We start from the raw sequence: 23,782 nt of genomic DNA, 5'->3' as shown, positions 1-23,782 counted from the left end.
ACGTTCCAGTCAGTAATATCTAGCGGAATGGTTAGGAATTGCAACCAAATGCTCACTCCATGTCATGCCTTCTCGTGTCTTGATTTCCTAGTCTAGTGGCAGGATCATGACAGAGCTACGTGTTTTGTGTGGAGGAAAGAAACATATTATGGTCAGTCATGACATAATATGCGTTCTCTCCGGTCTTGTCTCTTGCCCCGCCCCTCTCGTTTCTTCGTTAGCTTCCCCTGAGTGTTTCATTACCCACACCTGTCCCTTGTTAATTATCCTCTGTTAGTTTCCCTATTTAATGCCCTGATGTCTATTGTCTTGTGCTCGTTCGTTGTGTGTGTTCATATGCCTTATTGCGCAATCATGTCCTGTTCTGCTGTGAATTACCTTGCCCCTTGTTTGTATGTTTTTGTTGTGTACAAGAATTTATAGCTTAAGTATTCGTCGTTTGATTTATGCCCCCTCGTGGGAATTCTTTGTTTTTTGTACCTTGCCTTAGTTCAGTTTTCCCCCTCGTGGGTATATTATTTGTATTTATATTAAAGTATTGTTAACCCCTTCACCAATGCCTGCAATTGGGTTCTTCCACCCGCGATTGATAGTGACATTCCACCTCTCCCTTTGGAAAAATTATGACGGCTGACAGAATATGGCGAATTAGATCCAAGGGGACCCGTGGTGTTTGTAGATAGAAAAAGCTCATGCCAATGTAATTAAAATATAACACTTCATTTTCTACACCTCTGAAGACATAGCTATGTATATTATATTGCATTTCTATCAATAGATCATCCCAAAAATTACACACTGGTACTTTGTTTTTAAAACTGAGGTAAAATGCTATTTCATGCATTCTGACTTCTTTAAACTGTTAAACGTGCTAGCTTCTCAAGCTTAACATCAAAAAACGAGTTGAGCGTATAACATAGTATTTATGTCCTCGAACCACACTGCCAGGGTTCGTACAGGTTTCGTAAAGTTTTTTTCCAACATGGTTTCCCGTTTCGTAGCGTTTCTAAGGGTTCTTAGTCCCTTATAGGAAAAATAATCCCGGAAAAATACGCCTCAGCAAGCGAGCGTGACAAAAACACCCATTAATGCAGCTTCACAAGTTCAGCTGTGTTTGTCTGCTTGCTACATTAACGCTGGGTTTGGAGATCGTTTGAAACCGAGATGGCATGGCCCCAGGTCTAATAGGTGCCAAACTTGAACCGCACGCGGTAGGTCAAACTAAGTCATATGTTTGGGTTTTGTGGGCAATTGCTGTGTACGTGCATAAGGAAAACAGCACAAACTTAAAGTGAATCAATAGTTATGCAGGGGTCTAGATGAGAGAGAGAGAGAGAGAGAGAGAGAGAGAGAGAGAGAGAGAGAAAAGAGAGAGAAAAGAAAGAGAAAAGAAAGAGAAGAGATAGAGAGAGAGAGAGAGAGAGAGAGAGAGAGAGAGAGAGAGAGAGAAAAGAAAGAGAACGAGTCGAGGAGACTGTGGTCCCTTTTAAAATGTCAGGATGTCACATCCTACAGACGTGACAGACCCAATCAGGAGTTGGCACCTTTGGTTAATTGTCTTTATCTTCCAACATGGTGTTTTGGATGTAAGCTGAATGGATTTTCACTAGGAAACTTCTAAGAGTTTTATATTATGAAAGAGTACCAAAGCCGAACAAACATTAACATTGAGGAAATAAAACATGCAACTACATATCATCTTGGTTAAATGAGTTACTCCAAATGTAATAATTTATATACACATTCATTCAAAATACTTAAAATTAATGTTAAAGACAGACATAAAAAAACTGAACATCAATACATGAAAAGGTTATGTATGAATATATGTACATTTTTATATAAATGTACAGTATGTACTGCCTGTCTGTCCGCAAAGTGAATAAAGAGTGGCCATCTCCCCACAGTCCTTTGTAAAATAAATCTTTATGGTTTGGTATGGGTTGCCATGGTCACCAGAGGTCTGGTTCTGCACCTAGGTGTTAGTCGCATTGAGGGTAGACTAGCTTTCTGGTTGGGTGAGTGTGTTGTTACATTTAAGAAATATAACTAAATATCAAATGTCTGATCCGTCTCAGGCACTACATTAATATGAGATTGGCAGAAACTGCATCTTTAAAAAGGCCTTATTAAGAAAATAAAATGTTTTATTTTCCATTAATAGTTCTGTGAAATCATTTTACATTTTGATTTACGCCCCCTCTCATCCTTAAAGTTGTGTCTATTTATTTTCTCTGCCACAGTTTACCTTCCATCAAGGATTTTCATGGCCTATCAGCTATTGACCTTTAACAACATATTCTCAGTTTCAGCTGTCTTTGTTGACTAAGTGATGACACAGGTGAAGGCCCACTGGTGTGTTGACTCACTTTAAGTCTCCAACTCTTTTAGGCTGACAATTCGACAACAACAGGTTTTGTATAGAGCCTGCATTGACATAAAAATATATTGAACCTGAAATCTGAAAAATCATTCTCTGTCACACATGTGGTAAGTGTGAATATAGGTGAAAGTGAGCTTTAGGAATAGGGACCAGTCAGGTAGCAGGCTACCATCCAACATTTAGGGAACAGTTTTTAACTTTCCCATTCTTCAGTAACAGCATCTTTGCAAAGCATGCATAAAAAGTAGTTGCTCAAATTGCTGCTGCTGTTTTTGAACTATGAAAAATACAAAACCACACGTTGACGTAACCATACAAGTGATGCTGCTATTCCCCTTAAACAGATCAGGTGAAGTGGGGTGGAGGCAGAGAATTGTTAGATCTCTGGTACTTCTAAAGTACAAGCAAGTTTGACAGTGGAAGACGGATGCATTTTTTCACTGGTTATGAATTACCCGAAAAACCAATGGGTTTGTCTCACACTTAAATGCATGTTGATTGGCTGACGGACCACAAGACTAGGAATCGTCAGCCTGCGCTTCTAGAGTTTCATGAACTAGGTCATTGCGGCCATGTACTGTATATGCGCCAAGAGTGCAGATGCCAGACTATCTGAGTCCCCGCACACATTAAAAGGCATCTACTTTTGGTAAATGACTCACTTCAAATGAAATGAGGCTATTTTGTCCCCATGGTTTGAACAGGGTCTAGTATTCATCAAGTCTTGATCACCCTGCTGCCTTTGATGTATACTGTAAAAATTAAACTTATAAAAGTATAACCATGGTTTTATTATAGTAAAAATAAAAGTGTAGTAACTACGTTTTTTGAGAGAGATTGTTTGCCATTTGTATAACACAGTTTTAATACAAATACAATGGTTTAACTGTGGTTATTTGAGCAAAACCATGGTACATATTCTTGTTTTACCCCTGACATTAAAACGTTTTTAATGTTACAGAAAGATGAAGTATGTTTGATTAATCTCTGAATTTATTCCCACAAGTGTTTATTTTGATTTAATCTAATATTAAACATCTTTTTAAGGATGCACATAAATAATTACACTGACCTCTGCCCTATTCCATTATCCTTATCAAGACCACATTGCAAAACATCTGAATATAGCCTTTCACGTCGGCATATATATATATATATATATAGGCCTATATATATATATATATATATATATATATATATCAACAAGCGCCTGTCCAGCGTGGACGTGAAGCGCGCTCTCGGCGGAACAGTAGCTCCATCTGCACGCGGAGTGGGAAGCTGCAGCGCTCACTCATTTGCTCTCGCGCTCAAGCAGAACGACGCGCTCTTCTTTCTCAGCTCACCAGTCTCAGTGAGATCTTTGTGCTCTGATCATACTGAGGGAATTCAACAGCAGACATTGACATTTTGTTATTTTTAACATTTGAATTCGAAGTTTGTCAAGTTTGTGATTGGAAGAGTTTAAAAGTTGATATTCTACAGAAAGAACAGTGATTTAATAGTCATTTATGATCCGAGGATGATATTGATTTGCGCGTCCTGACGCACATACGGACACGCGCGGGCTTATCAAGAGGTGTGAAGTCACGGTGTCGCCTTATTCTTAGCTGGAGATCGCACTTGCTCATGCAGTTTTACGCTAATATTATGGTGGACAGTGGAAGCATGTGAAACTGGTATATTACGGGAATGGCTTTCCAGCGACGTTTCATAACGACAGGTAAATCAATATGGTAAGGCGAAATGCAACACACCATTGCATGCTTTAAAATGTCGTTTTTTGTGACTTGTCAGATCCATGTTTACTTGGAGACATCGTATAAAAAACAATTTTAAAACAACAATTTAAATAAAATTTAAATTATACTATTTTGATACTAAATTTAACTTTTTCATTGTCTGTGTATTTTCTGTTGTAGTTGTGAAAATGGTCAACCCATGATATTACAGCTCTTTAATAGGATTATGCGATATTAGTGACCAAAATACCAAATTGGTACCAGGATACCAAAACGAAAAACAACCAGAATTTAACTATGTAACAATTTGTATATTTGTTATAGCACCATAGTAACCACAAATTCACTGCCTTCTACAGTAACCTTTCCCATGATATTTGTAAAACTATGGTAATAAAAATCATAATTAATCTGTCAAAAATATACATACTTCATTTTTACAAATATTATAAAACCATGGTTCATTTCTTAACCTAATTGTTTCTTTTATTTCAAATGCATGTGTCAATTGATTTACATCTGAAAAGAAAATAGTTTTTATCAGACCAATAAATCACTTAACTCTGAGCATAATTGGGGGTTTGAATATATGATATTTTTTCTGTAGACATCGCAGTTCTCACAATCTACGAATATTGTGTGGGATCGAGACGGACGCGATTTTGGATGGATCATTGTAATATGAACGCCCCAAATAAGACTGCAGAACGTCAGCTATTCATTCATTCATTTGAGCCACATCAGATGAGCTATATTCAAAATTAGGTTGAAATCATTTGTTACAAGGTTATAACAAACATTGCTAGGGTTTGGTTAATAAAGATTGATTAAACCAATATTTGCTGGGGCAAAAGCCAATGAGCTCCAGACAGACAAGTTAAAGTCCAAACTTGCAGATCAAACCAGTATTGACAATTCAGCATGTGACCATAAGTTTTAAGAGTATGAGAAAACAACAAGGGAAAGGTTAGATCTTTATAAAAATGAAAATCATGGCAATGGTGCGTTATTTGGGAAAATCTTCGGAGACCTTTGATATATAAGTCACATTGCTTTGAGAAAAGCTTTTTTTCAAAATCAACCACGAAACAGAACAGAACAAACATATAACAGGAAGGTGTGAAAAGCACTTTCAATGCTGTTTTTTAATGACAGAAAACAGACATGACATTTGTTAACAAATTTTTCCTTCTTTTCATAAATTCACACAGGTTTCATATTAAACTGTGGACGTCTTCATAAGCCTTTCACCTTTGAATAAACACTGCCAAAATGGAGACATGGACGTTCATTTCCAATATGTCCCTCCCTAAGCCCCTTCTTAATAATAGCTTCTTCCCAGGGAACGAATCCGACTTTGGTCTGGAAATGTACCCCAACAATGTCTCTCACCCTGGTTTTGACCAAACCAGTTCAGTAGTCATCACGTTTGTCTATTTTGTAGTATGTGCAGTGGGGCTCTGCGGTAATGCCCTGGTAATATACGTCATCCTCCGATATGCCAAGATGAAGACGGTCACCAACATATATATATTAAACTTGGCCGTAGCAGATGTGCTATGCATGCTGAGCCTGCCCTTTATTGCCATTCAACTAGCACTGCTCCACTGGCCCTTTGGGTCCGCTATCTGCCGCGTCATCCTGACCGTGGATTCAATGAACCAGTTCACCAGCATATTCTTTCTGACAGTCATGAGCTTCGATCGCTACCTGGCCGTGGTGCATCCAATAAAATCCACCAAATGGCGAAAGCCGCGTGTGGCCAAAGCTATCAGCCTGGCCATGTGGGGTGTGTCTCTGCTGGTCAACCTACCGATCATGATCTACAGCGGCGTGAATACTAAAAGGAACGAAGCACAGACATGCACCATGCTGTGGCCGGAGCCACAGAACAACTACTACACCGCTTTCATCTTCTATACGTTTTTCTTGGGCTTTTTCCTACCGTTGATAGTGATCTCCATGTGCTACCTGCTCATCGTCATTAAGGTGAAGTCTTCGGGCATGCGGGTGGGTTCCACAAAACGGAAGCGGTCGGAGAGGAAGGTCACACGCATGGTGTCCATTGTGGTGGTGGTGTTTGTGCTTTGCTGGTTACCTTTTTATGTATTTAACGTGACCTCTGTGACTGGAACTGTGCCGTCCACACCTGTGTTGAAGAGCACTTTTGACTTTGTGGTGGTTCTGGGTTACGCAAACAGCTGCGCCAATCCTATTCTGTATGCCTTTTTGTCGGACAACTTTAAGAAGAGTTTTCAAAACGTCCTGTGTTTGAAAAGAGTCACCGGCTTGGATGAGATCGAGCGCAGCGACAGTCGGATGGACAGGACTCGAATGGTCAACGACGTCATGACAGAAACGCATAACACAGCGCTGCTCAATGGAGACCTTCAGACCAGCATCTGAGGACGGTTTTGGCCTGAAAGTCATTGCTGGGATGTGCAATGGTAAATCAAATAAACAGCTCTTAAAAATGGGAAATTCCCAGACTACCTGCTATGAGAAACTTTCAAACTCTGTATGGGAAATGTGTGATGTCACAAGGAGAGAAGTATTTAAGATCAACGCTAAAACTTTGCTTATGTAATTTATTGACATAGTATGATACTCCTTGAACAACAACTCCGAAACATTTATGGATGTACTTTCTGAGATATTTTATCAGAAGATCCTTCTGGACAGCTCAGTCTGAATTTAAGTGATGATGTGTCATGAGAACATGCTAAGAATGTGATTTACTGTAAATAACTGTGGTTGTTTCACTTGGTGTCACTGTCTGAAAAGAAACTGTAGTGTTGACCTGTGTTTTGTTCCCTACAGCGACCCAAAACTGTTTTTAAATGTCTGAGATAAGTACAGTATACTGCTCATTTAAGATCATTGTCATCATTAGAGGAACATCAATTCGCTCTCTCAAGCTTTCTGTGGAACCTCAAGGCCAATTAGAAAGAGCTTATTAAAGCTTTGTTAGTATTCAAGCCCCTTCCGTGATGATTAAAACAAAATGACAGATTACTGAATACATTACTGAAGATAAACGGTTACAGAATATAAAAATACACAACACTGATGAATTTAAGAATGTTACCGAAATGTTAAAAGAAATCGGGGCTTGGTAGTTAAGGCCTAGGCTATATTTATTTGTTGTTATTGGGGTTGATACTATCTTAACCAATGTGCTGGGAATCTGTTATTATTGTTTACATGTGAAAACAGTCCCTCATTATAGTCTGTTGCACTGGTTCCCAGTGGAGTTGTTTTAGCAGATGAAATATAGTTTAAGGGTGACGGGAAGGGAATATAGGGGAAAGCATGAGCTCTGTTTCAAAACCCAATAGGCGTTGCTTGTGCTTAACCTTTGTACCACTGTCTCTTTATTTAAAAGAAAGATTATGTAAAAAAAATCAAATATAGAATTGATAATACATTGCCTACTGTATGTGCGTTACAAAAAGAGTTTGAACTTATTATTAAAACTTGAAATGAACTTATTCAACAAAAATGGCTTTAAATATAATACATTCAACAAAATAGTCGAGTTATTGTAAAGTATTGTATAGTACAGTTTCACCCGGTATTTATGTGTGCTTTTATTGCGTTGTTGGCTTGGCAACTCTTGTCAATCTTGGTCAGCGTGACATCACACGCCACCACTTCTGGGTCTAAACAACAAACAATTCTAATATACAGAATTGTTTGTTGTTTACAAAATTCTTTATCTCCATACCAAAATCACAGACGGCCAATTCATAGTTTTTAAAGTGTACATATTTTGGCGATGGGAACATTGAGTCTGGAGACTGTGGTGTACGGACACAGTGAGTTTGTAAAAGCTTTATTAATAAATAGTGCTCGTAAATGACTGTTAAGATAATAATCTCACCTTAAAACAAGTGGGCTTGGACTCAGAAATATGATTTCTTGTGTCATGAGGATATAAAAAAGAACTAAGAGCACAGAGTTCCTACCTGCACCTACGGGAAATGCAGCTCATTAGGTTTGGTAACAGAGCAATGGTTAGTGTTTTTTTAATTAGATAAATTGTGTTTATTAATTTATCGATTATAAAAATGTAGTTATTAACAACCATGTACAGGCGAATGACAAACATGCCAACAAATATCTCGCCTTCTGCCGTTATACAAACAACTTTTGCTTACTCACCAGACTGATAGAATGGCGAGGACAATGTAACAGTTCACTCAACTGAATTATTCTAAGAAACAAAACGAATCAAATGAATTTGGACTTCAATATAAATATTAAACATACCTCATTATCAAAACAAAAAATGCACAGCTTTAATCCACTATGAATGGATTCTGTCACAAAATGAAGCTATCCATCTATGGTGCTTTGAACATGTACGGTTCTGTGGTGGCTAAGAAAGTCATCGTAGAAGCGGCTTGCTGTTTTCATTGTTTAGAGGCTGCGTATAAATGAACTATTACAGAGAGGCTGATGAAATGACAAAGTGCCTTAAATAATCACTTGAAAATACATATTGAATGAAACATTAAGAAATGGTTTGTTTTTTGTGCACTCATTCATAGAGCTTTAACTATTAACCATCCGACCTGAATGTACAATCAACAATTATATTCTTGTAAACAACAATTAAAATCTTCTGTAACTGATTTGTGACTCACAGAGCGACATAAATGTGTAAATAGAGCAGACGTGGTGCAGAATCAATTATATTTTCAACTCTTGAAGAGAGTTAGAACGTTTTAACATTTGTGAAGGGCTAAAACAAATATAATGAACTTATTTGTGTGTGTAACCTGATCGGTGGGTCACACCAGCCCCTCTAGGTGTTGCGCCAAAGTTAATGATACGAATGATGTTAAGTGAATGAGTTCATGTCTAGAAGTTTTGTCTTAAAATTATTCTTGGTTTGAGACACGTCAAGTTGAACAAGCAGTTTTTATCTTGAGTTCATTTCAAAGTGCCTTGGAGTCCAGCAAGCAGTGACATTAGCTTTCAGTGTACAGCGTTTTAGAGTTCTCACATCGATTTGCCTATGGTTTCTAGTCTTATGTGTGGGCACAGGCCCCCATTTTATTCCCATTTTAGCTTTTTGTGCATCACAAATTTCAACGTTTTCACAAAATCCTCATTGTAGGTGATTTTAGCATGAGTAGTTTAGAATCTCTCTCAACAGAATGATGATATTGTGAACTTATTCCTCAGTGTGTATGTGTGCGCGATGGGGCTATAGTCATTTTCGAGATGTAGCTTACCTCATTGCAATTTCAATGTCAGGCTGGTCTGGTGTGTCAACTAGTGCCTGTCATTCCCCAAATCAGTGGCTAAACTGCCTTGGTTCCATCTGATGTTATTTTCAATTTCCAATTTATTAGAAGGCACCCAAGCAGAATAATCCTCAAGTTTAATTAAATGATTCTTCAAACACTATTGTTGCAGGTCACTTGTGGTCAAACCGTGACTGTGTTTTAATTCAAGGGGCAGATCTGCAATTCAATCGAAAACAGAATGTGGTACAAATGGCAAGCTCACCTGTAATATCGTGTTTTATGTGTGGTTTATTTGGAAGTTAGCTTTCCATATAAGAATAAACCTGACTGAAGATCAACTAAACAGGACTGCAGTCCCCACAAAAAACTGCTCCAATAACACAAGAAAACCAACAAATATCCTTGATCAGAAAACGCATGGCAAAATATCTCCCTCTGCTGTCTAACTTGAGTTGGGTTTTTGAATACAGTATATGGTTGGAAATGGGGCACAAAACGATTTTTGTATGTGGAAGATATATATGTTTTGGCTTGTAAAATGCATCACGTTTAATGACCTGTATTTCATGTCAGTTGTGAAGAAATGTGTGATCGAGTATCAGCCAAACCTTTTCAATGTTGTTTTTGACAAAAATGAAATGCATTACATTTATTTACCAAACAAATAAAGGCTAGTCTGAATAAAGCAACATTTTTATTTGCACAATTATTGCCAATGAAAATAATGCCAGTGAGAAAAATATGACTCACCAGCAGCTTTTCTGTAAAAATGTAAAAACTTGTTTTGAGGTTATTAGAAACAAATGTTTATAAACACATTTTGTATATATATATATTTATGCTGTCTTTTAACACACCGTCGATGTCCATCTGAAACCTCGGATCGTATGTCAGAATTCACAGTTTTTCAGGAAATGAAAAAACACTGCATTTTCAATGAATAAGTTGACATGCACTTTTTGATACTTTTTATTTGTTAGATATTTGCAAAACCCAGTGACAAACCTAAAGCGTGACTAATAATAATAATGGCAAAACATAAAAATCTAAATACAGAGATACGAGGTTTCAGAAGGACAGCAGCGATATTAATAAAGTTCAGGCACTTAAACAATTCAGTCTACTTACAAAGAGTACATTTTGAACCCACAATTTTGGTACCACTAAGGCCCTAATACATTTATGTCAAACATATTGAACGTCCAATGCAATCTCATTAACGCATAGGCCTAGTAAAAATAAAGGTATTCTACGGTTATTTTTTTCTCATTGTCTGAAACACATTCATTAATTCAGCATGTATACTAAATGAGGACATTACTGTTGGTTTGAGTCAACAGGTGTGGAATATTGAGTTAGCTCTTCCTGCCCCGAGCCGCCATCTGTCTTCTCTGTTCAGCTTCACTGCTCCAAAACTGTGAACCCCAGTGACACAAGAGCTCTGACTGCAGTGTCATGGTCTCTCGTCTCACTCCACTCCTTCCTGTTCCCTTTTTTAATAGGTTTCTGTCTATGAAAACCTTGTCTGCTTTATCTATTTGAGATCTATTTAAACAGACTGCAGGTGCAAGGATGTGTTTAAACGTGTATGTTACTAGTTTCAGGTTTAACAAAACAAGATGACTCATTGCCACAACTGTATTGATTTCTGGGCCCAAATAGGCTATAAATCGTGGGAGCACACGTAGTAACATCTGTGAACATGAGTGGCCCGATAAAGATGTTTGCTTAAAAGATGAATATGATGATTGGAAATATGAATCAGTAAATAATAGACCAAACACATGAAACATAAACTGTGTGTCTCTGGAGGATAATGCATCTTCATTCTGAACCTGAGTCATCTGCACAGATTAATATGAATTTCCATATCTAGTTTATCAAGTCATTAAGTTCATGTTGCAGAATGAATATGCTTGACTGGAAGCTCATTCATTTTTAATTTGTCTTTTGAATATGTTTTTTTTCATAATAAGTGCATAAAACGAAACTGCTTTATTTAATGTAAAAGGAACTATGCATAACCTTTTGTGAGGATCTATTGACAGAAATGCAATATAATTAAGTATGTCTTCAGAGGTATAAAGACCTGAGATAATGACGTTTTTATTAAAATAAGCTATTTCTACACTGTAAAAAAGTTACCTGGTTGCCTTAAAATGTTGAGTTAATTCAACTTAAAAATATAAGTCAACTCAAGGAGTTCAGGCAACTCAATGAGAAATTTGTTGAGTTAACTAATAGGCATATTTTAAGTTAAATTGACTTAACATTTTGAGGCAACCTTAAAACTCCACATTGCTCCTTTAATATGATTAATAAATAATTTTATAATATTAAAAATAATATAAGAATGTGAACTACAGACTTGCTTTTGGCATTGAAGTAAATCACTGGACATTTCCGTCTAAGAAAATGCACTCTTGCACCCTAAATGCCTAAACCTTGTGCTTATTTGTTCCTTTTTGTTTTCAGAAAATTTTTATCTAAGCTTGTAAATCAGTGGGATCAAAATCATTTGAAAAAATATCTGCATTTTCAGTGCAGTACCAGCCGTGTAGTCTCATGAGACTCTGAGTGGTTTTATTCAAATCATCTACCAGTACAAATGAGGCACACACACACACACAGAAATCTAAACACCGGACCACCCAATGTCTTCATTCTCAGTGTGGGTAAGTGACTGCTAAAGTAATGAATCTAGTGAGAGTATTAGCAATATTAGTCATATTTACAGATTCACAAATCTTCTAAACCGGGTTCAAAGAAACAATCGTTTCAAAAGAAAAAAAAAAAGTTTTTTACGTCTGTATGTAATTGTAGTTTTGCAGAAATAATACTGTTTTCAGAATTACAGATACAAGTTTGTTAAATCTACTGAATGTGTGGCTATGCTCAAAAACATTCAACTTAAACACAAATATAAATATGCATCTGTTACCTTTAATTTGTATATTAAGATTTGCCTGTATGATACGCTATTAACTGCAACCACGGGGGATCACAACACTTTTCAATAAGATTGTATTTAAGTATTTACATTAATAAATGCATTAGTTAACATGAACTAACAATGAGCAATATATATTTTACAGTATTAATGTTTGTTTATGTAAGTAACACCAAAACAATGGTTCATGTTAGTGTACTGTGTTAAACTAATGTTAACAGATTCAATTTAAAATTGTTAAAAGGACAATTTCAACGTTATGGATCTGATGTTTTCAGTCAAAAAATAACGTATAAACTCTTAGAGAATGTATTCATTACCAACACATTGAATCATCTGTTTATATTTTAATAAACCCTGATGTTCTGATCCAGACATCCGAAAAATGTCAGTCTATGGACGAGATTTCTAATTTAAAGGAGAAAATATCATGCATTGTGGATGTGGCAAACAGGGAGCACGTTTTTGAGAGACAACATTTATAAGATTTTTGTAACTTAAAATGTGCACACCAGAAGGAATAATACCCCAACAAATGGTATTGATACCCAACAATTATTTTCATGTACCTATTTACAAGGAATTATGGAGCTTTGTGGATGTGATAATTCGCTTACCTGATTATAGAAAACTATGCTTTAAAACACAACAAAAATGCTTTAAAAACTAAGAGAGACTTCACAAGGACATTTAAACACTAAATACTGACAACTGAACAACTAGCACGGTAAAAACCTTTGGAAACTGTTTTTTTTATCTTAAGGTTGAAATTTGCATGGAATTGCCCAAAATGTAAAAATACAGTAATGTTAAAATGGTCACGGTTGACATTAACAAAGATTAATATACGCTCCAGAAGCATTGATCAATATAAGTTCATGATAACTATAGTTAACTTAAATTAGAAATACAACCTTACAGAAAAGTGTTATCGCCATTAGATTGCACATTACAAATAAGGGGGGAAAGTTTGTCTTTCAACCTACACATTTGTTTCACAAAAAGGCATTGTTGTATGGAAATATTAATTTATTCAACCCTTTAGTGACTCATTTAAATTGAAGAATGATTTTAAAATACACGCAGGTATTTATCAGGGGTTAAGGAATGGCACAAAGTTGCCCGGAGGGGAAGTACATGGACAGGCTGGTACGTGAATGTGTGTCCTGCATCATGCAATGTCATAATTCTCCGATCCTTACACGCTGCTCAGAATATTGTGGTAAGTTACAAAGTAAACTGTCTTTAATTTCATATTCCCTAACCTTATGTTTTAAAGACCACTATAATGAAATATGGTAGGTATTTTTTTAGGAATATCGAACAATATGCATTAAGCTCTTAACTTAGCGTCACTTTATGGTTCAATACCTTTATTTAAAAGTAAAGCCCCTTTTCATAATTAACACAGTAAGATGCCAATATGGAGCACAATTTCACATAATGCATATCAAAAATAATATTAACGCATATACAGCTGCATTTGCATTCGTTTTTTATATGAAGGACCTTCTAATGTTGTGTCTGCAGTGGCCTGGAGATGCAAATCTGTGCCTGGCCAGTTCTATGACAGACTGCTGAAGAAGTGTTTGAAGTGCTCAGAGATGTGTGGCACTCACCTCTCAGCCTGCTCAGGAGTGTGCAAGAGTGAGTAACGCACATGCGGAAAGATTTCATAGACATGATGGGGTGTATGAGAAGCATATTAGCACAAAGATATTACAGATGGAGATCCAATTCACATTTTAGCATCAAAAATTAACATAAAGCCATTATACTGTTACCAAACATCATAAATTATGTGACGTTGGAGTAGGACACTTTAATTATAATAATAATAATATATTACATTTATATTGCGCTTTTTTGGGCACCCAAAGCGCTTTAAATTGAAGGGGAAATCTCTTCAACCACCACCAATGTGCAGCATCCACCTGGATGATGCGACGGCAGCCATATTGCGCCAGAACGCCCACCACACACCAGCTAATTGGTGGAGAGGAGACAGATTAACAAAGCCAATTGGTACATATGGGGGATGATTAGGAGGCCATGATGTATAGAGGCGAATGGTCGAATTTTAACCCCTACTCTTATTCAAAGGACATGCTGGGATTGTTAATGACCACAGAGGACCTCGGTTTAACATCTCATCTGAAGGACGGTGCTTTTTTACAGTATTTGGCCCCATTACTATACTGGGGCATTAGGACCCACACAGAACAAATTGTGAGCACCCCCTGCTGGCCTCACTGACACCTCTTCCAGCAGCAACCTAGTTTTCCCAGCAGGTCTGCCAACCAGGTACTGCCCAGGCTCGGCCCTGCTTAGCTCCAGCGGGCAAACGGTCTTGAGCAACAGGGTGATATAGCTGCTGACGTATGTATACTGTATGCCTACAAGCCAAATATAGACAGACAGCAGGAGACACCCCACTGCCTTCATCAATGCAGCTCCCTTAGATCTAAAATATGAATTTAATGAAATGCTACATTTTAAAATTTCTATAGGATGTAAGATACATCTTTTACAGCATTGCTGATATCAGCCAAATAGGCCTATTTGCACTGATAAGGAATAGAACGTATTCACATGGTGCGTGGTTGTGTATTAAAAAACTAGCAGGTAACTCCATTATTTAAAAACATTTGGTCACACAGGAACAAACGATGTGTCTGCGACGCAGAGGCCTAACCGTGTGTCTGCAGTACAGATTTTCACCACCAGAGGACGCTCGGCGGTCCGATCAGAGCTGTACTCAGAGGTACTGATTTATTCTCTCCTGGGTCTGTGTATAGCAGTACTCATGTGCACACTGACCGCAGGCGTACTGGTTCTGCTTAAGAGAGCAAAGAGCCACCAACAGGAGAACCAGCAGCCAAACAAACATGGACAGTCATCTAAAGGTGCATAATAATAATAATATGTAAAACAGAACAATACACTTTTTTTATCAACATAATAAACAAGGTTTGTTTCAGATTCTCTGATGGCTCGGGCTGATAATGTATCTCAGGAGGGCAGTGTTGACCAGGACAGACCGAAAGCAACAGAAACCTGTGTTTATTGTTTCTCTGACCACACGAGGGAGCCACACCCGGTTTACCAGCAGGCCGGACCTCAGTCCTCCGCTCCCAGCGCTTGTCAGGACAACCGTCGCCACGACGACGGACCGCTTAATCATCCAGCTAATGTTAATTACGATAATAAGACAAGATCCTTCAGAATTATATGTTCACCTACACAAACAAGCATGTGAATATCAGATCAGACCAAATATTTGTGCTGCACGTTAAGGCTATAGCCTATATCGGTGGTTCTCAAACTTTTTTGGTCATTCCCCACTTTAGACAAGGGGGAATTTTCAAGCCCCACCTGCCCCCATCGCCCCAACACAATGCTAATGAAATGCGCAACAAGCTTAACATGTTCCAATTTATTGAACTAACAAGTAGTATCAGAGTAACAAGTTGTATCTAAAATACAAACTATATACATCAAATAACAGAAAGTTCTAAAATAAAGAAAATAAAAGTGCAGCTGTGTCATAATAACTTTCATGATATAGAAAAATAGAGAAAATAAAAGTGCAGCTGTGCACTACTATTTTCAAAAATAGAAAAGATATAAAAGTGCCATTTTGAAATCTGTAAAAAAATATTTAAATATGGCTGCGAAAGTTTGTTCCGTTACAATTAATATGCCGATGTCACGTTATTTTGGTACTTCGGTTCCAGGTTACGTTTTTCTCGGGGTCTCATATCTAATGTTCTTTTAATATAGACTCCATGTAGACTAGTAATGATTACCCCTTTAATGTTTCCATGGCGACGCGTCATATTTGTCACGTGACACACCGCAGCCACACCTTATGACAGATCGCCTTAATTTCTTTTTTATTTCAAAATATTCACAAACTTGCTTACCATGTCATCAACTATCTGATATTCCGATTCTCAAAAATGTGTAAGTGAGTGTGGTCATTTATAAATAATCTTGATCTATACGTCAGACGGGTGCCACCATGTTTCTTTACGACGCAGTTCAGAGAGTTTTGTCTGTCATCAGTTTCTCCCGAAATACATGCAAGAAAGTGGCCGGTGAACTCCGAGAACTTTAACTCTTGTAAACTTTATAGTTACTTCCACTATGTCTGTCTGATGTGAATAACACACGTCGTCAAATTATATTTGAATAGATCGTTATTGCTGCTTCCACAGACACGATTGTGTATTTTACAAACTCCAAATGTATTGTTTTACTTGTGCTTATGTGTATTTAAATGGCTGAAACCTAAAATAAACATTATTAGGTTGAAAACACTGCATAGTTGTGATATATGACAGCGCTGAGCTCGTCCGTCTCTGGCTCAGCGCAAACCAACGCGCGAAAGCACAATTTGAATCTGGCAGTCACTGAACATTCTAAATCTCATATCTGGGACCGTATTCTCAAGGGCACGGAAATAATATCCCATATATGGGACCAAACCGGATACCGCTCAAAAGGTTAACAATTTCTGTTGCGAGGTAGGCGGGACGAGAGCCGGGATTCGAGGCCGGTGCGTGAATGATAACGAGCGTCAGCTGTACGCGCACCGTACTATTGGGTTTCGGCACCAGTGTAACAAAGTTCCATGAAGGGAAGGAAGGAGGCGGGAACCGGCGAACATTTAACATCTTTAATCAAATCAAATAAACAAGGACGTAAAAGACAAACACAAACACAATTTCCGGCCCCGGTCCTCTCTCACCCGGTCGCTCGTCCACTTATGGTTCACAATCTCCTCCGTGATACTAGACCAGTGCGCGTACAGCTCGTTATCATTCACCCACCGGCCTCGAATCCCGGCTCTCTCCCCGCCTACCTCACTACAATTGTATTTGTAACCATGAATACAAAATTCCGGAAGATTTGGTCTCACGTTTCCATATAAGGCATAAAAAGGAACATTTCCTCCCGTTCGGCGTGCCCCACCTGCAGGGCCGGCGCTACCTATAGGCGGAGTAGGCCGTTGCCTAGGGCCTCGGGCTTGGAGGCGGGGCCTCCAAAACATCCCGCAGATCCACCAATCAAGAGCAGCAAAAGACTAGGCTGTTTTTCCATTGGATATAACAATTGCCACTCACCTATAGTAAACCAATTAACGTTAGTGTGATGATGAATAAAATCCAACTTTTCTGATCTGATGGCGCCGAAACGATCGCATCCTTCAGGGGCTGCTAAGCGTAAGGCTAAGCAGGCACGCAAAGAAAGTGCAGCTCGTGATGCAGGTATCATATGTTTTGGAGTGATTGTAATGTATTGTAAAAAAATAAACTGAGCCTGACGATCAGTTTCATTTTGGGATAGGCTATAATTTGACGGTTGTTCTGAGTTCAAAAGAGCGCGAACGTTGATGGACTGAATTTGCTTCTGACAATGCAGAATTTTGTTAGAAAATAGAAAGACGTTCTAAAGTAAACAAACCGTCCGAAAGAATCTGTCCGCGGAAATGATACGGTCTTCCAGTCACTGTTGGAGAGAGGCAAATTCATGATTAACAGTTGATCTGATTCTGAATCTTACAAAAGACTCGATTCCCCTCGATGGAATCGATTACAACCTGTGGAATCGACTCTTGATTCCTAACGCCTCTGAATCAAGGAATCAATTCTTTTGGAATCGATTTCCAGCCCTAGTCAGGAAATAAATGGCAAAATACTAAAGTAAAAGTAAAGAAGTTTGTCAGTCAAAGAGAAAACGCACTATAACTAGAGCATTGTTTATGTTTCAAAACAGTACCTCAACTGTCTATCTTCTAAAACGCAGATGTTTAGCCTACATTTACTGCTCTATCATAATAGACCTATTTAATTTTTTTTGCTGTTGCAATATTTATTGAAAATAAGTATGCAATTTTAAGCATATGAGTAAACACATAATTACAGTTGAAGAAATTAACTAGACATTATTTAGTAGTTTATTTATATCACTTACACACTAGCAGCTGATTTGTGTATATTCATATTAAAGGTATTTCTCTACAATACATATGACACTATTTAGTCTATCACTGAACAAAACTGTTCATTAAAAAAGCAGAAGAGTGCCTCTGTAGGTGGCCATGGAATAATAATAAGTGCTAGTCCAGAATCCTCCAGATGAATTTTGAGATGATTTTTTTGTTTTTTACCTTAATTAAAGTTAAATTAATATGCACATTTAAGTAAAAATATAAAAATACTGATGATAGGTTTTGTATAAATAAAATGGTTAGGAATCATATTTGTTTCAAGTGCTTTTTATTTAATGTTTTATTAACAAAGTTCGGGAGGAGCACGTTCAGATAATTAAACCTTATTAAACACGAGTGGAGTACATTTAGTTAATCAACAAGATAAGAGGTATGTATACTGCAGACTTACCTCTGTTCATTGACAAATTATCAGCATCCCTCCACCACCCCATCTCCTAACTTTGATTTTAATAATCATCTTATTGGATGTAAACAACACAATCCAAAATACAACATCTAGATTATTCCTCTCACAATGTGGGGCAAAAATTCACCTGTGAATTCTGAAAGGTGAAGGGGAGGAGGGTGTGGCGGGGGTAGGATGGGGGGCCTCCAACATAAATTTTGCCTAGGGCCTCCAAATGTCTAGAACCGGCCCTGCCCACCTGTCACGTCTCTATTCCCCACCAGTGGGGCGTGCCCCACAGCTTGAGAAACGCTGGCCTATATGATGTTTGGTTGTATATTAATTGTTTTTTTTCTTTAATTCCCATGTAAACTGAAAAGGTAATTTAGTTTTAACAAACGCTATATTAAATAAAGCACTAACTGCCAACTTGATGGCCCTGGTCCTAGTATTATTTACCAATTCATTTCCTACAGGCATTTACAAATATTCAATCTTTTTTCTGTCTTCCAGCTTTGAAAATAACAAACCATGTGTATAAAAACAAAATGAGTGAAAAATGAAAAGGTTGGAATGTGGGAATGACAGTAATGAAAAATACACATTCATAAAGGTTTTTTTATTTTATGATGTTTTGGGGGGAGACTGACTTAAATATTGCTTGATTCATTCTGGTCCGGTAGGTGGATCTCACTTAAGGATTCTGGATAATGTAGCGTTCCAATATGATTTTGTCTAAAACATTTCATCATTAACCTTAAAACCACACTGTCAAAGCTGTCCAATAGACTTTTCTGTTTGGCTGCATCTTGTAAGCCAAATATAACAAACTCTTATCTGGATCTTCTTTTTAAACCAAAATATTTTGAATGAAGTTAATTACTTGAGACTATTAAGTGACTATATTTATAAATGAAGAAAAACACACGTTGACCAGCAGCAATACACAGACATAATGCATCTAGAACAAGGGTTTTCAATCTTTTAGATGCCACGGACGCCTCTTGGGTGTTAGGGACCCATTTTCTAAATGTTATTTCCTTTATAAACACACAATTTATACACGTCAATTGGCTTCTATTCAGTAACATTACATGTAGGCCTATTAATTATACAGCAATGAAAAACAGAGTTGTTCTGAATTTACTATTCATGTTTAGGAAAATAAAATTTTTTGTCTCACTAGCAACAATATTTCCATTACATTTCATATAAAAATATTATTTATATTTAAATTTGCATTTATTTGCAGAATGTGAAAACTGGAGACAGGTCAAAATAACAAAGCGATTTTTTCTTTTTGAGGTATTTTTTCAGACCTCAAATAATGCAAATGCATGTTACACAAGTTCATATCCATTTGAAACAATACATCTTTTACATGTATTTAGGGGAAACATGTGATAACCTGGATGTTTATCGCAGTTTTCATGTGTCTCTTGTCATGCTGTCAGTGCAATATAGAACCACATTTTGGTGCTTCATCGGTCGGGATGACTGAGGTGCTATATAGAAGTGATGAATACATACAGTGGCTTAAAATGTTTCTTATACAGAAACAGTGCTATGTAGCACATCGGTCGACCCAAAGAACCTCTAAAAAACCACAGAAGCCCCAAGATATGGTGCTATATGGGCCATTTTTTTTATCAAGAATCATTACTGTGTCCCTCTCTCTCTAATAAGCTACATGGTGAGTAGATTGGTCTTTCAAATTTGACGTAACTGTTCAAAATTCTGAAAATCTGTGTATAACTTTTGGGAACGTCACTACCACACTAACTTTTTTGGGCATTATTCCATACACTTTAGTTTTATGTGTGTACATTTGATCAGAACTGTGCTTGCAAACCATGTGCTGAGTAGCATCTTTGAGCTTGGCTCATATAGAAAATTGTCAATACCAACAGTCACGACGGAAACATATCACTGGGTATCATTGTTTCGGTACTAACAGAAATGGTTTCGGTAGTGAGAAAAAGAAACACTTCATCCTTTCTTTGGTGAAATAAACAAAACTCTGTACAGCAAATCATTATAGTATGCTTTAGTAGTGATATAGTATGTGAGCTGTATGTTCTCTAGTAGATATTTACTGTCAGATGTGTTGCTGCTATGTGTGATGGCTGCATATGTGCAACATAATTAGTTTTTGTATTAACATAAAATGTTGAAAGTTTGATTCAGCTGTGCAAATTAAATATTGTGATCACTACCAAAACATTACCATCATTACTGAAAATGTGTCTCACAACCGAAACATGGGATGTTTTGTCAAAAAATAACGTATATTCAATTATCAAAGAAGGTTTAATGATGGCGATTGGTTGTATACTGTATATAAACTAATGAATCATTAACTTTGAAATCGGTATGATAGATTTTATGCATTTTCCCAAAAAAAATTGGATTCAAACTACAACAAATCTCATAAATTACACTTGAAATATTGTTAAAATTGCTAATATTATTGATTTACATGTGGATTTAAAAAAAAGCAAATATATATTTAAAAAGTAGACTTAAACAAAATCTTAATATGTAGATATAATCCCACTTATTAAACTTTATTATTGTGTTTCGGTACACAATTTGCAGAGAGGAAGAACCACTTTTAGTGCCATAAAGCCCCATTTCTTTTTGAGTTTGGATAACTTAAAATCACTCCTGAAGTTTGATTTTGGGAAACATTACATCTAGAAATACTTATTACATAAAAATTTGGAATGGTCTCTAGTTTTTTCCCATGTCATATTAATCTTACATATAAAAATATAGTTGATTCTTATCTAATTCATACTTATTTTAATGTTATTAACTTGGGACCATATTTTATGAACAGTTATTTTTATGTTTCTCTACACGTCCTTGTGACTCTTCTGCCCTCAGCCCCCACTTTGAATCCCCTGCTCTAAACATCATGTAACAAAACAGAACAGACCACACGGCACCTTTTCAACAATTTTTCCATTGATTTGTTTTACATACATTACATACTATACATAGATACATAATTAACATTTATAAAATCCTCCCCAGTCTTTTAGCATCCAGTTTAAACGGCATGCCAAGTTTGAGTACTGATTCAGTACACACATACACACACGTTAACAACACCAACACACAGGTGCCCACATATACACAGGTGTGTACAGATATGCATACGTGCGCACCCACACGCTCGCGCACAAAACTGGAGCAACATGTTGCTGAGAATAACACTGCTAAATCAAGCCATGGTGGCAACAGGCATCACATGAAAGGAAAGAAAAACAAATCTTCATTCACAATGCATCTGAAACGTGACACAAGCCTTGACGATCATACCTGTAGCAACATATCGGCAACTGAAACTTTTCATGTTGAACAAAAAGAAACTAAGATGCAGCAAAGCTATACCTCTCACAGAAATACCTTCTTTCCATTCACGGTGAAGACTTACAGCACATATAAGAGAGGAGAATGGAGGTGATGGGGATACAGGACATGTAAACAGAAAATGAATGACTTATAAAAATATATTTATATATATTTACGTGTGTGTGTGTGATACATTTTAGCCCCAACCAAACGAAAAAGGACAGTGAAAAAGATGAGGGCATATAGAGTTGAAACACTCTTGAATGAAAAAAATAGAAAAGAAGTGCTGGACACTGACAGTATTTCCAAACTCAACTAACAAACAACAATATAGGATTACATTTAAGTTCATAATACCTCTTGTCTTTCTTTTGCATTCAGTACATCAATAATGCATACAAAGAAACAAAGGAATATTTTCCCTCATATACTTCTTGAAACATTTAGGGATGATAAAGGGTGCTGTGAAGTACATAAATGTTTCATAATCTTTGTGAGAACCGACAGGGAAAAACACAACAGAGAAAAATTTGATTGTGAAGTTAAAGGAATAGCGCACCTAGAAAATGAAAACTGTCATCATTTAATTACCCTTATGTTGTTCCACATTTTATTTACCCTTATGTTGTTCCACATTTATGACTCACTGCTGTATACATTTTTTTAATGTGTTGAATACTCTGCATTTCAACATTATGAAATAAGAGGCCCTGGGGCGGTCAAACTCTGAAATGACAAAAACATGGTCCATGCAACTTGGGTGTTATATTCCAAGAGTTAATGCATCAGTTGCACCAATGATGAATTTTGTGTGAAATCTAATAAAAAAAAAACTTTCTTCTTTTCACATTTATGAATGTTCTTGTGAGAAGTAACAAAATTGCTAACTGTTTTGCTAACAACTCGAATGTAAAGTGAATAGCCTAAATTTAATTAAAATATTGTATTTTCACACAAAGCTATTAGACAGCAAATCTCCAGCACACTTGAATAATAGTTGTGTAAACCACACATGACATTTAATGCTATTTTTTGACCATATTAAAGCCTTACACAGCCATTCCCTGTACACTTTCATTAAATGAAAATAAGGGTCCACTAAACCTCTTGTGTATCCTGCAGAAGAACAACATGAGGATGAGTAATAGATGACAACTTTTTGGGGGTGGTATATCATTACCATTCCTTTAAAAACAGGGTAAATGAGATGTCAGTCTGTCTCCTCTATCTGTAGTGAGAGGAAAGAGAACAGGTGGAGGACTCTTCATCTTTAATGCCTCCTCCTTCTCCTCTTTCTCCATCCGTCAAGTATGCTCCGTTTGCTCAGTGCAGATTGGTTTAGCCGTGTCATTTTTTTATTTCTTTAGTTGTTATGATTTTCTTTAATTAGAAAGGCTGCATTTTTTGTTTGAACCATCTTCTGTTCTTGCCAGCTCTCTTGGGGTGAACAAGTGTCAGGCTGGGTGCTTTATGCTGCTTTGTTTCTGTTTTCCGCCCCACCTTCACTCATATGATCTTCCCTTCACAGCATTTGTCTCGGACCACTTCTGGATCTGGGAATTATTCATATTCTAGGAATTGTTTATGGTAAAATAACAAGTACCTGTAAAAACAAAAACTTGGTTTATCTTCCTTTTTCACAGTGAATTATTATATTTGTTTGTTAAAATATTCTATGATAAATGACA

At 36.9% G+C, this 23,782-nt stretch overlaps 3 protein-coding genes across 6 annotated transcripts in view; 2 read left to right on the top strand and 1 right to left on the bottom strand.

Moving 5' to 3' along the window:
• Window positions 1–3,602: 3,602 nt before the first annotated feature.
• Window positions 3,603–10,067, top strand: sstr2a (somatostatin receptor 2a). Of its 2 annotated transcripts, none has more exons than XM_079475928.1 (2): window positions 3,603–4,116; window positions 5,334–10,067. In XM_079475928.1, exon 2 carries the CDS (start codon window positions 5,395–5,397, stop codon window positions 6,526–6,528), a length of 1,134 nt encoding a protein of 377 aa, XP_079332054.1. In that variant the 5' UTR covers window positions 3,603–4,116; window positions 5,334–5,394; the 3' UTR covers window positions 6,529–10,067. The 2 variants fall into 2 exon arrangements, with proteins under 2 accessions (XP_079332054.1, XP_079332055.1); XM_079475929.1 differs by having other exon boundaries at window positions 3,603–4,103; window positions 5,334–8,750.
• A 1,915-nt stretch (window positions 10,068–11,982) lies between these two features.
• tnfrsf13b (TNF receptor superfamily member 13B) lies at window positions 11,983–16,646 on the top strand. Its single transcript, XM_079477274.1, has 5 exons — window positions 11,983–12,055; window positions 13,417–13,552; window positions 13,861–13,977; window positions 14,991–15,236; window positions 15,312–16,646. The coding sequence occupies exons 2-5, from the start codon at window positions 13,438–13,440 to the stop codon at window positions 15,587–15,589; spliced, it is 756 nt and encodes a 251-aa protein (XP_079333400.1). The 5' UTR covers window positions 11,983–12,055; window positions 13,417–13,437; the 3' UTR covers window positions 15,590–16,646.
• Window positions 16,647–21,683: 5,037 nt separating this feature from the next.
• Window positions 21,684–23,782, bottom strand: part of usp22 (ubiquitin specific peptidase 22) — a 32,624-nt gene continuing 30,525 nt past the window's right edge. For all 3 annotated transcript variants that reach the window (XM_079476053.1, XM_079476052.1, XM_079476054.1), the window contains exon 13: window positions 21,684–23,697. In XM_079476053.1, the coding sequence (XP_079332179.1) occupies window positions 23,655–23,697 (43 nt within the window). In that variant the 3' untranslated portion in view covers window positions 21,684–23,654. The remainder of the gene's footprint in view (window positions 23,698–23,782) is intronic.

The sequence above is a fragment of the Barbatula barbatula genome (assembly GCF_947034865.1).
Source record: "Barbatula barbatula genome assembly, chromosome: 16".
Lineage (NCBI taxonomy): Eukaryota > Metazoa > Chordata > Actinopteri > Cypriniformes > Nemacheilidae > Barbatula > Barbatula barbatula.
This window is presented reverse-complemented; position numbering and strand designations above follow the sequence as displayed.

Coding starts and splice junctions, on each gene's coding strand:
- tnfrsf13b (XM_079477274.1), top strand. CDS start 13,438: ATGGCACAAAGTTGCCCGGAGGGGAAGTACATGGACAGGCTGGTACGT. Junction 13,553..13,860: donor ACGCTGCTCAGAATATTGTG/GTAAGTTACAAA, acceptor TTGTGTCTGCAG/TGGCCTGGAGATGCAAATCT. Junction 13,978..14,990: donor CTGCTCAGGAGTGTGCAAGA/GTGAGTAACGCA, acceptor TTGGTCACACAG/GAACAAACGATGTGTCTGCG.
- sstr2a (XM_079475928.1), top strand. CDS start 5,395: ATGGAGACATGGACGTTCATTTCCAATATGTCCCTCCCTAAGCCCCTT.